The sequence below is a fragment of the Chinchilla lanigera genome, unplaced genomic scaffold (assembly GCF_000276665.1).
Source record: "Chinchilla lanigera isolate Chin_1 unplaced genomic scaffold, ChiLan1.0 scaffold00050, whole genome shotgun sequence".
Taxonomy (NCBI): Eukaryota; Metazoa; Chordata; class Mammalia; order Rodentia; family Chinchillidae; genus Chinchilla; species Chinchilla lanigera.
Window position 1 is genome coordinate 1,471,721 of NW_004955451.1, and position 15,930 is coordinate 1,487,650.

A 15,930-nucleotide genomic window follows, 5' to 3' on the forward strand; every position below is an offset into this window, starting at 1 on the left:
GGTGACCGCATGAGGGCGCCGCGCAGCGCGGACGCCGGCGGTGCCCGGCCGCCCTTGTGGGCCTTCGGGGCCCAGTCCGCTCGCAGCAGCCATGGCCATCGCCCACCTGGCCACTGCGTGCTGAAGGAGCCCAGCGAGCCCAGAGTTCAAGGGGCTGCGGCTGGAGCTGGCGGTGGACAAGATGGCCACGTGCACTGCCGTGGCGCTGCCGCTGCTGCTCACCTCGCTGGCCTTCGCCCTGGAGATCTCCATGGATACCCAAATGAGCTGCTTCTCCCCAAGTTCCTCCTGGCGCCAGGCTGCCTTTGAGGATTCCCGTTGCTGGGCAGCTGGGCAGCAACAGGGCTCCCTGCAGAGCGCGTCTGCAAACCTCCCACTGCCGCCGCAGAAGTTTTCCCCTACATCCTGTTACTATCTGCCATCCTCCTGCACCTGCCACCCCCGTTCTGGCGTTTAGCAGCCGCTCCTCATATTTGCTCAGATGTGAAGTTTGTCAGGGAAGAACCTGACGAAGTTTACAGTCGTGCAATTAAGGCTGCAAAGAGTGTCCCTGACCTTGACCTGAGAGATGGTGCCTGCCCAGTTCCACGTGTCAACGAGAACGCAAGGCAGAGTTTCTGGGAGACATCTGAAAGCCATTTCGAGTACCCAATTGAAGAACAGTATTTGAAGGCAAAGAAAAACTCCAGCAGTTTAATCCTCAATACACTGGCTGACAGCTGGCAACACTCACCCTCATAGTGTTAGCATGTGTCTATCCGGGCTATTACTTCAGCCTGTCTCCACTCTCAGATGAATTTGTCTGCAGCATCAAACCGGGGCCCTGAAAAATGACAGTACTGTTCCTGATCAGTTGCAGGGCAAACTCATCGCTCTTGGCATTTTCCAATTTATTAACCTTGTGGTGTATGTTCTGCTGACACCTGTGGTCATCTACACACTGTTTGTTCCATTCCGACAGAAGACAGATGTTCTCAAAGAACATGACATCCTGCCTACTTTTGGTGTTCTGCATTTCAAATCCAAAGGGTGTAATGACTTGAGCCTCTACAACCTTTTCTTGGAAGAAAATGTAAGTGAACTCAAGTCATACAAGTGTCTTATTAAAAGCAGTGGTCAGGGGATCCATCCAGTGCTGCTCCTGACCTGGGCATGATCAAAGTGGGTATAATTGATGGCAAAACTCCCATGTCAGCAGTGACCAAAGGAAATGCTCAGGGGAGTTGGATGGCAGAGCTCAAAGATTTGGACATACACAGTGAAACTAAAGTAAATAATGAAGCCAGGGGTGGTGGCGCATGCCTATAATCCCAGCACTCGGGAGGCTGAGGCAGGAGGATCGTTATGAGTTTGAGACCAGCCTGGGCTACAAAATGAACTCAAGGCCAGCCTGAACTGCCTAGCGAGACCCTGTCTCAAACAAACAAACAAACAAACAAACAAAAAAGGAAATAACGAAGAGAAGAAGGCTCAACAGAGACTTCTGAATTCTTGCTGATGATTTTGTTCTTGAACTTTGAACCTCTGACTTCCAAGATACAGGATTCATTTTGACTAAAGCACTCTATTGGGTTCACAGTTGGTTTGCCATAAATGATTTTTATTTTGTTTTTGTTTTTTGTTTTTTGTGGGTTTTTTTGTCATTTTGGAGACAGGGTCTCGCTATGCAGTTCAGGCTGAGCTTGAGCTCACTTTGTAGCCCAGGCTGGTCTCCAACTCACAATGATCTTCCTGCCTCAGCCTCCCAAGTGCTGGGATTACAGGCGTGTGCCACCATACCTGGCACCAGTAAATGGTTTTTGGTAGTAATAGTGAGCATGTCTTACTGAACCCCTAATGAACATACTGATCAACAAAATGTTATGAAGGAACAATTAATTTCTACAAGAAACACATGGAAATAAGTAAAATGTAGCAACTATCTAAGTAGAAGTCCACACTGATGAAAAGCGGGACGTGTAAGGGCAGTGCAGAGCCTGTTAGAGTCTCAGAGACACATCATACAGTGCCCATGTGTGATGTGACCCAGGGCTTGCAGAGAGCAAGTTTCAGGAGATCCCTCTCCTCTTGTTTTATTTTGTGAAATAAACATGTCAGGATATAATTTAATCTGAATCTCTCATGTGCCCTTACTGACTTTGGAAAGCACTCATTGACTCTTTAGAGTCAGAGGTCGGCCTGCACTTGCCAGGGTCTTACCCAGGTGTCAGTCTGGTGCTTGGCTTTCATGCGCCAGAGCTCTCCTTGCTCTGTTGGCACCTTAGCTAACTCCTCTAACCGCTTTTGTTGCACTCCACTCTGAAGGGCGGCAGGCCTGAGCACTGCTCTGATGGAAGACTTGGTTAACAAGATATAATCTAAAGGATATTCAGTTCATACCACAGAGATTTCAGTGCAAGAAAGGGAGCTTCAAGAAAGACCTCAGTGGGAAATCAAAATCTGAATTCACAGAAGTTAATTCAAAGTTACTGATTTCAAAGAGATTGTCTACAGGGTGCTATCAAGGCAAACGAAACAGAACTTTGCTTAAACAGAACACAGCAAAGTTTACAAGTGAGGAACAATTTGCCTAAAGTGAGTTGAGCACCTAGCTGACACTTGCTATATGCTTGGAGCCAGAACAGCTTATCAGATTGTTTATATTTAAGCACATCTTTTTTTTTTGTCTTTTTGAGACAGGGTCTCACTATGCAGTTCAGGCTGACCTTGAGCTCACTTTGTAGCCCAGGCTGACCTCGAACTCGCAGTGATCCTCCTGCCTCAGCCTCCCGAGTGCTGGGATTACAGGCGTGCACCACCACGCCTGGCTCTTTAAGAACAGATTTTAAAGATGCATTTTAATTTATACAATGTCAGAATTGAGGTCATTTGGTAAGAACATTCTAGCATTGATGGAGAATTATAAAATAATGCTACAGATGAATGGATAAGACAAATACAAGCATTATTCCATGGGCCTTTAAGCCTAAGGAGAGTATGTTCAAAACTGTTCCAAAATCTAACTGTGTAAATATATCCTTATATTCACAGTTTATACCAAAAATTCTTAACTAATCTGAAGACCATCCCATTTTTTTTTTTTTTCTTAAAAAGTTCGCACATTGCTTAAGTGAACAATCCTCAGGAACCTCAAAATTTACTTTTGGTCCTTAGGGATAATTGTTTACCTAATAAAGCTTTTTTGTGTGTATGAAAAAAAAATGTGAGAGTAGGGTATTGAACTCCCTTGCTATGATTGTATTGGTGTCAAGTTGTCCTTTTAAGTCCAATATATTTTGTTTTATGAAGTTGGGTGTGTGTAGATATTTACAATTTTTCTCTGTTCCAGTTGAATTGTTCCCTTTACTGCCATCTTTGTCTCTTCTGATCACTTTTAGTTTAAGGTCTGCTGTGCGAAAATAAAATAGCAACTCCTGCTTGTTATCAGGCTCCAGCTGAATGGAGTATTGTTTTCTATCTTTTATTTTCAATCTATACTTTCTTTCGGATAAGATATGTCTCTTGTAGGTAATATATCATTGCATTTTGTTTTTGATTCTGTCGGCCAGTCTGTGTCTTTTTTTTTTTTTCCGTTACCGGGAATCGAACTCATGACCTTGCACTTGCCAGGCAGGCACTGTGCCACTGAGCTAAATCCCCAGCCCCTAGTCTGTGTCTTTTGACTGGGGAGCTGCAATGGTTAAAACTGAGAGTTATTGTTATGGTTATTGAATCCTGTCATTGTATTATGTTTTTTTCAGTACTGATTTTTTTTTTTTTTTTTTGGTACTGGGAATCGAATTCATTACCTCAGGTTTGCCAGGCAAGCGCTTATGCCGCTGAGCTACACCCAGAGCCCCTTCAGTACTGATTTTTAATTTTCCTTTTGATTACTTGTCCAGTTAAATGTATGCTTTCCCTTTGGCTCTTTGGTACTGGTGGCCTTCCTGCCTCTGTCTAGGATTCTTTTAAGCATTTTCTGCAGTGCTGGTTTAGAGGTCACTAATTTCTTTAAGAGTTCTTTGTCACGGGGCCAGGAATATAGCTCAGCGGCACAAGTGCCTGCCTGGCAAACACAAGGTCCTGAGTTCAATTCCCAGTACCAAAAAAATCAGAGTTCTTTGTCATGGAAACTCTACCTTTCCTCAATTTTGAAGGCTAATTTTGCAGGATACAACAATTTGAATTGACAGTTGTTTCAATTTAGGGCTTAAAAAACTTTGTTCCAACCTCTCCTGGACTTTAAGTTTTGTACTGAGAAATCTGCAGTTATTCTGATGGGTTATTTGCTGTTTTTCTCTGACAGCTTTTAGTGTTCTCTCCCTTTGTTGAATTCCTGGAATTTTTATCATGATGTGTCATGGAGAGGTTGTTTTCCAGTTGTGGCTATTTGGGGTTCTATATACTTTTGAACTTGGATATTGAATTCTTTTCCTAGATTTGGAAAATTTTCTGCTCTCACTTCAGTGAATATATTTTCATACCTTTTTTTGTTTGTTTGTTTGTTTTGTTTTTGTTTTTGTTTTTCTCCGGTACTGGGAACTGAACTCACAACCTTGCGCATGCCAGGCAGGTGCTTTTGCAGCTGAGCTAAATCCCCAGCCCCCTATATTTTTATACCTTTTGAATCAACATCTAATGTTTCCTTTATTTTCATAATTGAGGTTAGTTTTGTTTGTTGTTTTGTTTTGTTTTGTTTTATCTAGCAACTGTTGGATCCAGCCTGCATGATGTCTTGTTATTTTCAGGTCATCACTGAGTTTATGATCTACTACATCCATCTTGTCTTCTAGTTTCTTTTTTTTTTTTTGGTACCAGGAATCAAACTCAGGACCTCGCGCTTGCCAGGCAGGTGCTGTGCCGCTGAGCTATATCCCCGGTCCTCTTGTCGTTTGGACCTGCGGAGCCCGGTCCCTAGCGTCTCCGCCCGTCTTCTGCCCGGTCTCTAGCGTCTATGTTGGAATTGCAGAAGCCTGAGGGGGGCTCTGCCAGGGCTCCGCCTCCAGCGCCCCTCCCAGACGAGCTCGGCCCGGGCCCCGCCCTGCCTCCGGCTCCCGTCTTGCGCCCGAGCCCCCGGGCCCACCCAGCCGCGGGGTCGTGAGTCCAGCTGGAAGCTGGGCCCTCGCAGGGACCGCCCATAGCCCAGATTCCCGGGAAAAGATGGGGCGCGAGGGGAGTGGGAGGCGCCGGGCTGTGTCCAGGACAGACGCTGACGCGCCGCCTCGGTGCTGTCCAGCCCGTGGTGCTGAAGTGGCTTGGGCCCAGGCCTCCCTGGAAGACCCGTACACCCCTGCAGCCTCAACTCAACCTCCGCCCTGGACTCTGGGAACTTGAGTGGACCATCTACCATCTGCCCCAACAGTTCAGACCATGCAGGCTTGAATCCAAATCACCTGGGAAGGCAGAGGAGGCGCTGTGAAGGTCCACGACCAGACCACACCAGACCAACCAGCTCCAGAAAGGTGGGCGGGCGAAACTTGAAATCCATGCTCAGCCTGGGCGCTGGTAGTTATTCGCGCATTACGGACCCTGTCCCTGCCCACTCCAGACCTGTCCTAGGACTTGGGGGAGGGGACAGATAGATGGGCATCCCTCGGTTCCCAGGGACTCAACACCTCTCTGCCATCCAAACCGTGTACACTGCAACCTGCAAGACAGGAGAGGAAAACCTGGATTCCTCCCATGCCATTTTTTTTTTGTTTTTGATGGGTTTTTGTTTGTTTTTTGTTTTTGTTTTTGTTTTTGTTTTTGAGACAGGGTCTCACTGTGTGGTCCAGACTGGCCTTGAACTCTGGGTAGCCTTGGGTGCCCTGGAGCTCTTGATCCTCCTCCCTCAGGCTCCCATACACCACCACACCCACACCCAGCTTCCTCCTATGCGTCTGTCATGCAGGGAACACGCCCACCTTTGACTCTGGGTGGCCCCAGGATTGTGTGGATGTCCCAGTCCCTTCCTTCCTGGCATCCTGGCTAGGAGTGAGGTTCAGCTATTCCCAGTGAAGAACACCACAACCTCCAGGCCAGGTTTTTTTTTTTCCCATGAAGACACACATCACCAAATTGTCCACTGAGCTGCGTGTGACCTTAATGACAGTGATAGTGGCATGACCCAAGAAGCAAAGTACACCTCCTCGAAGCAGGGACTGGCTGAGAGAAAAGGGCCCTGAAGACACCGTGAACTCCCAAGAGGCCATCAGGAAAAAGGTTAAAATAATGAGAATCATCAAATGCACGTGTTCACTAGGTGAACTCGGCTGCATGCCATTTCTTAGGAAAGAGGCTGGCTACCCTACCTGGGAAAGAAATGTTGCTTACAGATAGCCTGGAGTGCACTATCAGTGTGTGTGCGTGTGTTCCTAGGCTCTAGCCAAGGCCAGGAATGATCCCTTTCAGCCATGCAGGCCTATTGCTGCCAAGTCACTTTTGTCTGAACACAGTTAAGAAACTGACTGTGGCATGATGATTCTACTCTTGCCTCACTTTCTCATGCAAGATCCTTCCCCAGAGGATTCCCCTTCATCTTTGGTGCTGTCCCTTGCCTCCCTGTGTGGCGATGTACTATTTGACTACTCATATCTGCTGTACTTTTTTTTTTTTTTTTGAGATAAGTCCTTGCATCCAGGCTGGCCTTGAACTCACTATGTAGCCCAGGCTGGCTTTGAGCTTGTGGTCATCCTTCTGCCTCAGCCTCCTGTGTACTGGGATTAGAGCTGTGTGCCATCACTCCTGGCTCTGCTGCACTTTTCTGAGTTGAGGTCAGGCACATTCAGGGTGGTATGGCTGTAGACTCTGCTGTACTTTTATAATAAACCCATTTTCATTTTTAAAAAAAAATTATGTGGGGGCCAGGGATATAGCTCAGTGGCATAAGCACCTGCCTGGCAAGCACAAGGTCCTGATTTTTGATCCCTGGTACCGCAAAATTAGAAAAAAAAAAAATCATTATCATTATGTGAAAAGAATAAAACAGAAACATAAAATCATCGTATGGCTCATCTCTGCGTATGTGGATCCAAACTTTGAATTTCTGTGGCCACCTATACGTGAGGTCTTGGTGTCACAGCGATTGCATTTGTGCGCTCCACGAGCTCTGGGTCAGTGCAGAGACAGGAAAGACCAGATAGAAGTTCTAGTCAGCCGGGCAGGTGCTGTCCAGCACTTCCGGATGAGCCGAACCTGCAGCAAGCGCGCAGTTGGCTCCCAGAACCGCCGGACAGCGCTGGGGCTGACACGGGGCACAGCTCGCAGGGGCGCAGCGAAACTAGACCACATCGCAGGCCGGCGGCAGACAGTGCCCCGGAGCCCCAGCGCCGCGGCGTGTTCCTGGAGACAGCCAGGCCGCGGGCGGGCCTTCCAGGTTGTGGAGGTGGAGGCAGCTTGACATAGTGGGAGGTGACTAAAATGTTCGCAGCCTTTTCTGCAAGAAAGCAGAAGCTGCGGGGGCAAAGGCCCTGCTGTTCCGCAGATTGTTCCCTCAGACGAGCATTTCCCAGATGCTTCCGGCAGCCCCTGGGAAGCTGGAGCTGTGGTGGAAGACAGAGCCCCCACCCCACCCCCACTCCAATATGTGCTACACAGTGAAAATGTGGGGCCTGTTGTTCCTAATAAGAATTTCATGCCGGGCGTGGTGGTGCATGCCTGTAATCCCAGCACTCATGAGGCTGAGGCAGGAGGATTGGTTGCGAGTTCGAGACCAGCCTGGGCTACAAAGTGAGCTCAAGGCCAGCCTGAGCTGCACAGTGAGACCCTGTCTCAAAAAGTCAAAAAAACAAGGGGCTGGGGATTTAGCTCAGTGGCACAGGGCCTGCCAGGCAAGCACAAGGTCATGAGTTCGATTCCTGGTACTGGAAAACAAAACAAAACAAAACAAACAAAAAGTCAAAAAAAAAAAAAAAAAGAAGAAAAGAATTTCAAGGCAGCAACAAAAGAGCCTTATTTTTTGTTTTGTTTTGTTTTGTCTTTTTGAGACAAGGTCTCGCTATGCAGATCAGGATGGCCTTGAGCTCACTTTGTAGCCCAGGCTGGTCTCGAACTCACAACCAATCCTCCTGCCTCAGCCTCCCAAATGCTGGGATTACAGTCGTGCACCACCGTGCCCAGCTAACAAAAGAGCCTTAAACCAAGGGCAGGGGCCTTTTATGTTCATCCTTCTTCAACTACATAAGCCCTACACTCCTGAAGCCAGCTCTGCCCCTGACTATAAAACACAGGCTCCATTGAACTTTATACTTCTGGGGACTTTGGAGTCATCCTGAAAGAGCCCGCCCTTCAGCCTTGCCATAAGGAAGGAGGCAGGCTGGGTTTTCTAACCATCACACATTCCCAGTGTAGGGAACACTGCAGGTGAGCGGCCTTCAACCCTTCCTAGGGTTCCAGGCAGCCAGGGCCGCACCCAGAGAATGTCTCCACAGGACTTGCTTCCTGATCCTTAGCTGCTTGTCTCATTTTCCCCTCAGAGTAAGTGAGCACGTAGATGTAGTGTCCAGGAAGTCTCCTGCAGAAGACCAGAGGTCTGGGTACCAGAGATGGGGTGGGCCTACGGAGCTGTTTTCCAACACTCTGAATGCTATGCATTTTGTTAAGTGATATCCTGCCCTCTCCTGGAAAAGAAACACTAAGGACAGTTGGGCTGATCTACAGTTAGACACAGAGAAAGACTTGCAACTGTAGAAGGCCCCAACGGTGGGAAAATCAGACGCAGCAGAGGGCGCTCTTGCGCAAATATATCATAACTGAGGTATCCACACACTTTCTTACACTCTCCCTACCCTTCAAATCTACCCACAAAACACACACACACTCTCTCGCTCTCTCTTTTTCTCTTTCTCTCTCTCTCATACTTTACAGGCACATCAGAGGTCAAAGCGTGAGAACTCCAGTCTTGGATTCTGCAGCCGGCCTCCAAGGGACCCTCCCAAACCTTTTACCTCAATCTCACCAGCTCTCCAGACTATTTTCATGGACTTACGGTAGCTCTGTTCAAAGAGGAGCTGGGAAGAGAAACTGGGACCCCTGGTTTCCTTTCCCATCATTATGGCCCTGTCCTTCCAGTGGGAAGATGTCCACTGCAGCGTTATTTATAGTAGGAAATAAATAGGCTGGTGACACACCTGGCTCTGTTGTGGAGCCACAGAATGACAGCTGTGATGGCTGTGCAGTAACACGACCTCGGGTTTGCGCTGCACTCGCTCATGATGGTTGAAAAGCAGGACACTAAATTGTCGCTATGTCAACAGTGTGTTGCATATAGATAAAGGCTGAATGGTGACACTAATTCAAGTGAGATAGGAAGCTACTTTCTTTCTAAATTAAATATATACATATATATTTGTAAAGTGGTTGGCTCTGGGAGATAAAGTCACTTGGTGATTTATTCTTCTTCTTTCCAAATGTCCTACAGTAGATAACTTGGAAGGAAAGAAGTTCACACAGCACATGTGCACGCAGCCCCTGGGAAAGAGCCTGTTTTCTTTTCCTTTTTTTTTTTTCCGGTACCAGGAATCGAACTCAGGACCTTGTGCTTGCCAGGCAGGCACTTGTGCCGCTGAGCTACATCCCCAGCCCCTAGAGCCTGTTTTCTTAATGATGCTACAGTGTTCCCTGAGGTTCACAGTCCCCTCACACCATCCACCACCCCAGGCTGCTGCCGTGGCTTTTCTTTTTTCTCCCCACCTGATTCCCCTCCCTCCCCTCTTTAGGAATCCCTCCACCACAAAACCAGAATGTAAACAAATACAGTCGCAAATCCAAAGCGGCTCAGATCCCAGCCTCCTGATCTGGGAGTGAGCTGGAGTGAGCCTGGGCTCCCTCGGCTGAGCTGAGAGAGGGGGAAAGAACCATGGAGGTGTAATCCTAAATTTCTGCGTGGTGGGAACAGAACACGTGTCATCTCCATTGTTGGGTTTTCCCACATGTTTTGCTGCTGCTGTCATTCAGAATGTTTGGAGGCAGGAGTGTCTGCCCCGTCTACGAAGGCAGCGCCTGCCCTGGCCCAGTGAGCCTCCAGCTCCCTCGCCCGCCCCTTCTCTCTCCCCGCAAGATTCTCCGAAGTCAGGGGAGCAGGTCCCTGAAAAGAGGAGGGCAGAGCCCTGCAGCAACCACGGCTGCTGGCAGAAAGAAGCTTTCTTGTCTTTGCCGGAATATGGCAGGGATCCGGGCTGGGGAGCCTTAGAGACCAGGCTATTAATTAAACCTTGCTTTGTGTATGGATTTAATCTCAACATCCAGGGACACACAAGCTGGAATCTCTGTAAACCTCTTCCTGAATCCTCTGCTAATCAGCAAAGACCGAGGGTTCTAAAAACAAGGAAGGGCGGAGGCTGGGGTCCCAGGGGGAGGGAAGTGTGCGTGCGCGGGGGAGGAGAAATAGGACAGAGCAGCGGGGAGCAGGCTTTCGCTCCAGCAGGAGAGGGAGGCCGCAATCCCCCCTTGCGCTCTTTGCCGGGCATTTTGGGCAAGTCATTACCCGCTTAAGCCTCCACTTCTCCTGCCCTATTCTAGGGTTAAGCAACACTCTCTGAAGATGTTCCTGACCTAGAAAACCAGGATGTTGCTATTCATCTCTGACCAAAGGAAAGATAAATTCAAACTTCTATTGTAATCCTCCAAAAAAACAAGTCCTACCTGTCGGGTCCCAAATACTTCTCCGGCCTTATCTCTAAGGGGATGTTCCTGAGAAAATGGCTTTTCTCATTCTGTTTCCTCTCCATGACTTTCCCTTCCCATTTTTTCCCCTTCCCTTTTTTTTTTTTTTTTCCAGTTAATATCTACTTGTCTTTTTTTTCCCCTCTTTGCGTTGTAGGGATTGAAATCTGGGGCCTGGGGGCTGGGGATTTAGCTCAGTGGCATAAGCGCCTGCCTGGCAAGTACAAGGTCATGAGTTCAATCTCCAGTACTGCCAAAAAAAATGAAATCTGGGGCCCGATGCATGCTTAGGCAAGTACTCCACCACTGACCTGCACCCCAGTCCTACTAGTCTGTGAAGACTCAGCTCAGGTCTCATCACCTCCAGAAATTTCCTCCTACGCCCTGGCTGTGCATTAGCTGGGTTAGGTATTGTTTCTGTCACCCCTGGAATATTCTGGGCATAAATACCATTGTTCCCTTAACAGCTGTGAACTACAGCCAAAGTTTGTTGAGCAATTACTAAATGCTTAGACCTCTACCAGGCCTTTTACGCAGCATCCTCTAGTTGAATTCTAACCATACCCGAGCGGGAGAGGTGCTGTCTTTAACCTGTTTTCCTGATCAAGGTACTGAACCTGAGTGAGAAGGGTGAGCGCTGAGGCATGGATGGGACCCACTGCAGGCTGGCTCCAAAAGCTGTTCTGATCTTCTACCCCAACCCTGAACATAAGTTTCTGTTTAGGGCTACGCATCTGAGCTTCTGAACTAGGAACACTAGGATCACCAGGGCTCAGCTCCCTGTGCCTCTACCTCATGTCTGTCACCGTCCCAGGAGGGGCTGAGTTTGAATCTCACATTTTCAGGTCCAGGCCTCTAAGGCTGCCTTCCCTATTCTTGAGAGTTTAGGAGAAGCCTGGTTGTATGAGGGCTTCTCCCTTGGTCTAGGCTGGTGTCCCCCTTCACCTGGTGCCTTATTGATACCGACAAGATAAGGGACCTCGGCCTTGAAGTCATGTCAAAAAAAAAAACAAAAGGAGGACAAGAAGGAGGAGGAGGAAAAAGGAGGAGGAGGTCACATGTGCCAGTGTGCCCAGCCTGTGCCAGGCTTCCTCATCACGCTTTAGCTCACTGAATCTTCACATCTCTCTACGAGAAAGATAAGGCTGTAGATAAGATTTCCCTTCTACAGATGGGAGAAACGCACTGAACTGACATCACAGAGCAGACACCTCCTCCACGCCTGGACGCAGAAGAGTTGCCCAACCCTGAAGCCCTTCGGTTCCCTCACTGCCCGCTTCTGTTGTGGATCGGACCGCGTGAGTGCCAGTTCTCTGAAGCCAAGGACTGTGATTCACCATGGCAGGTTCCCAGTAACTGTTTATTGTTAGAGGTCGGCAGGGCAGGGATTCCCATCCCCACTTTATAGATGAGGAAGTTGCAATCCCAGGATAGGAAAGTTGCCCAAGGTCTTCCCTGAGTCAGAGGAAGAACAAGATTTGAACTCAGGACACGAAGTTCAGGACACAGAGGACCCTAGGCTTAATAAATGGAAGGTGGCTACAGTAGGGCTAGGATTTGGGCAGGGCCGGGATAGCAAGCCCGGCTTTCGTGCTCAAGGCGCCCGGGCTGGCAGCCTTATAGGCCCATAAATCTCCAGCACATGTCACCACACATCTCTGCTCTGATGACCCTAAATTGGGCCTCACCCCCATCAGGGAAACTAGCCCCAGGTGGCCTAGACAATGTGACAGGCAACTGGTTTATGGCAGGCTAGGACTGGAGCAGGGCTGGGAGATAAGCCTGGGAATGCCGGACAGGAGTGCGCACCTCCCATCTGTATAACGCTGGGTCAGAGATGGCAGATAGAAGAACTCCCTGACTACCACGGCACGGCATGCAGCCCGTGGTGCTTGTCCCCTGTCCTCAGAGGGCCACCCGCATGGCCCTGCTTCAAAGCACACCCTGGCCCGCTCACATTCCTCTCCTCAGGGCCCCCAGTGCAACAGACTTTAAAGTGGGCCCAAAGTCACACTCATCAATAACCCCTAACTCCACCAGAGCCCCTTACCTCGGGGGACTCCCCTCCCCCAGCCACCAGGGGCACCTAGGCTTTCTCCCCACCCCACTCCCCAGTCGGAAAGAAGCTTTTTGTTTTCAGCTCTGTGAAAACAAATCCGCTCCCCCTACCCGCAAAAAAACAAGAAAAGGGAGTGGAACCCTTCCCCCAACTGTCATGATCCCTGGTTGGTGACTGAAAATTCCACAGCAGCGGAGACAATAGGGACCTAAGCCTGGTGTGGACACCCTCTGCCCTCCGCCTGCCTCTGAAGGATCAAAGCTGCTCTGCGAGGCTGTGTGATCCTGGGCCAGAGTGGGGAGTCGGCCACATATCTGCCCAAGGAAGAAGCCCTTCGCCTGGATGTTCTGGGGGCGGGTTCGATCCCCCTGCAGAGGTCCCTAGCCCAGTTCAAAGGCCGGTTGGGGCTGAGAGGTTGGCAACGGATGGGGAAGAGGCTGGACCAGAAAAATGGGGCTTCCTGTTGATGGAGGGGTCCGGGTCTGCCGCCTGACTCCCTCTCCTCCACCCCTCTCCTCCACCCCTGGCTAAACTTCCATGGAAGCCCACACCCCACAAGGGCTGCCAGGGGAGGGAGACTTTCCTTTCCTCGGATTCTCCTGCAGATCCTGGCAAATGGAAGACCTACGGGTCCATTAGACCCTGATCTCTTCCTATCTTTGTTTGTTTGTTTGGATTTTTTTTGAGACAGGGTCTCGCTTAGGCAGTTCAGGCTGGCCTTGAGCTCACTTTGTAGCCCAGGCTGGTCTCGAACTCGCAAAGATCCTCCTGCCTCAGCCTCCCGAGCGCCGGGATTACAGGCGTGCGCCACCACACCCGGCTCTCTTCCTATCTTATCTTCTGGGTCTCAGGGCCCAGCATAGGACCCAGCCCCTCGCCTCTGACACCGTGATTTTGCTTCTGTCCCACTGAGTCCTTCACATTTCACTTCTCTATTGCGGCGCCTCACCCTCACCCCGCGCCCCATCCCCACACCTACCTCGCCGCGTCGCAGACACGGGCTACCGCAGCGTAGGGATAGCTTTTCGGTGTTAGAAGGAGCTTAGGCCAGCTTGGAAATTCAATTTGGAACAGTCTGGGAGGAAAAAGATGAGTCGCCGAGAATCAGCGACCCCCGAGAGGGACAAGAGAGCGGTCCTTCCTTGGGCCGCCGGGTCAAACGTACAGCACCTCCCGGAGTCACCCTACCCAGTCCCGGCCCAGGGCCACCTCCGGGACCCGCTGGGAGACTCTGCGCGGTATTGGCGCCAAAATGATGGAGGCTGGGAATCTGGGGCGCTCGCCCCTGTGGGTCTAGTACTTCGTGATGTCGCTTCTCTCTCCCCAAATCGGAGACCAAAGACAGGCCGGGGACGGGCGGGCGGGATGCGGCGTGGGTGAGGGTCCCCGCGCGCCGGCCGGGCTGGCGGGGCTGGGCGGGGCGGGTGCGGAGCGCAGGGTCGGACCCGGACTGGCCGAGGCGAGGGGAGGGGAGGCTCCGCCAGGGGGAGGAGCCGCCTCCCGCGCCCCGGTTCGGGGCTCCGCTATAAAACCCGGCGGGCAGGATCGCGACACACCCCCCGCTCGGTGCGACATCCCGGGCTCTGCGGTCTTCGCTGTAGCGCACCATGAGGCTGCCGCTCGCTGTCCTCGCCGTCGCTGTGGTCACGTCCCGGGCTAACGGAGGTGAGGGCGGCCCCGGGGGTCCCTGCCCACGTCCGCGCAGCGAGCGCCGGGGCGCGGGTGGACTGGGCGGGGCGCGGGTCGGGGCGCACACGCGCGTCCCGGGGAGTGCGGGGCTTGCTCTCGTGTGCGCTGCCCCGAGTCCCGGCAAGATCGGGAGGCTGAGATAAGGATGCTTCTCGGCCCCCACCGTTCCTTCCCTGGCCCCCTTGGTCTGTCCGCCGCTCAGTACTGGGTGCCCCCCCCCAGCAAGGACGACGTGCTGGGTGCAGTGGGGGCCCCGGCATTCCCCGATTCCCACCCTTATTTCTTTACCCCAAAGGCTGCGGGCTCGCTCTGCTCCCCAGCCTCCAGCGCTGGATCGGGAGCCTGGCGGGGGGCACTCGGAGATCCGAGGTCCTGGTCCAGCCGGTCTTTCTGGACAGGGTGATTTTTGTTTAAAGATTAATGGTGAGACCAAGCTCTTAATTATTCGTCTAGGTGGGAGGTGGCAGGGGAGACGTGTTAATATTTGATAAGGAGCTAAAGGCGCTTCCAGCGCTGGCCACTTCTCGGTGACCCCAAGTCCCTTCACAGAAGACCTGGCCGTCCAGCCTTGGAATGGTTTAGGATCCAGCCCGGCCAAACCTCCCCTCCAAAGTCAGATGCTCCGCAGTGGGAGTGGGTGAGGGGCCAGGGTCCCTCAGAGGCAGAGAGGGGAGCCAGTGTGTGCCCCTCTGCTTGAGGGGCTCAGCTGGCCTTTTAAGGAATATTTCTCCGCAACTCCTACGGTGTCCGGTTCCCCAGGGAGAGGGACAGCAAAAAGGCAGAATGTTACAATATTTGTCGTTTGGACGTTTGGAACCTACTAAGCAGCTTGGATTTAATAGAAAGAATTATAATTAACTCGAGTGTGTTGCAGCCGTATGGCACTGGGTAAGTCACTTAAACTGTCTCACGGAATAGGCACGGTAAATGTCACCCCAGGCATTCTAAAACTCCCAATAAGATAACGGGTGTGCGTGTGTGTGCGTGGCTGGCTCGTGGCGGGTGCTCCCTACACCAGGGTTATGAGGCTCTGCCCTCTGGCCCCAGGCCAGATCTGTGGCCACCGAAGCTCTCTTACAAACTGCTCCCCGTTTTAGTGACTAAGACCTGTTTTCCTCCACCCGTTCACACCCCCACCCCCGGGCCACTCTAGGCTGCAGCGTGCATGACCTGTTGCAGAGGGCAATCCCTGGAGCATCCGCTCCGGCTGAGAGGGGCAAGGAGAGGATATTTGGCCCCGTTCAAAGCCCCAGACCCCTGGGCCAGGAGGCGCTGGGACTTTGCCCAGGACATACACGGGTTTTGCTGAGCTGGTGTACAGGGTCTCCTCCTTCCCTCAGTGAAGGGTGGGGTGAGCAAGGTCCAGGATCGGAGCTTCTTCAGTGTCTCTGCAGGAGGGGGAGGGGTGGTAGGTAAGTTAAAGTCGGGGACAGTGTCTGGGTGACCAGTGATGGTTTGGGGGAGCCAAGACCTACCCTGTGAGAAGTAGCCCCGCTGCTTCCCACGCACTCTGCGAAGTGATTGGAGACAGTGAGCTGAAAGTTTTCATGAATGAGTCC

General features: G+C 51.2%; 1 protein-coding gene and 1 pseudogene across 1 annotated transcript in view; both read left to right on the plus strand.

Annotated features, from left to right (window-relative positions):
* The first annotated feature begins 9 nt into the window (after positions 1-9).
* Positions 10-1,498, plus strand: LOC102003933 (annotated as a pseudogene).
* A 12,720-nt stretch (positions 1,499-14,218) lies between these two features.
* The window catches only part of Ca4 (carbonic anhydrase IV), a 7,311-nt gene continuing 5,599 nt past the window's right edge, over positions 14,219-15,930 (plus strand). Inside the window, exon 1 of the mRNA XM_005393960.2 lies at positions 14,219-14,347. Coding sequence (XP_005394017.1) covers positions 14,290-14,347 — 58 coding nt within the window. The 5' untranslated portion in view covers positions 14,219-14,289. The remainder of the gene's footprint in view (positions 14,348-15,930) is intronic.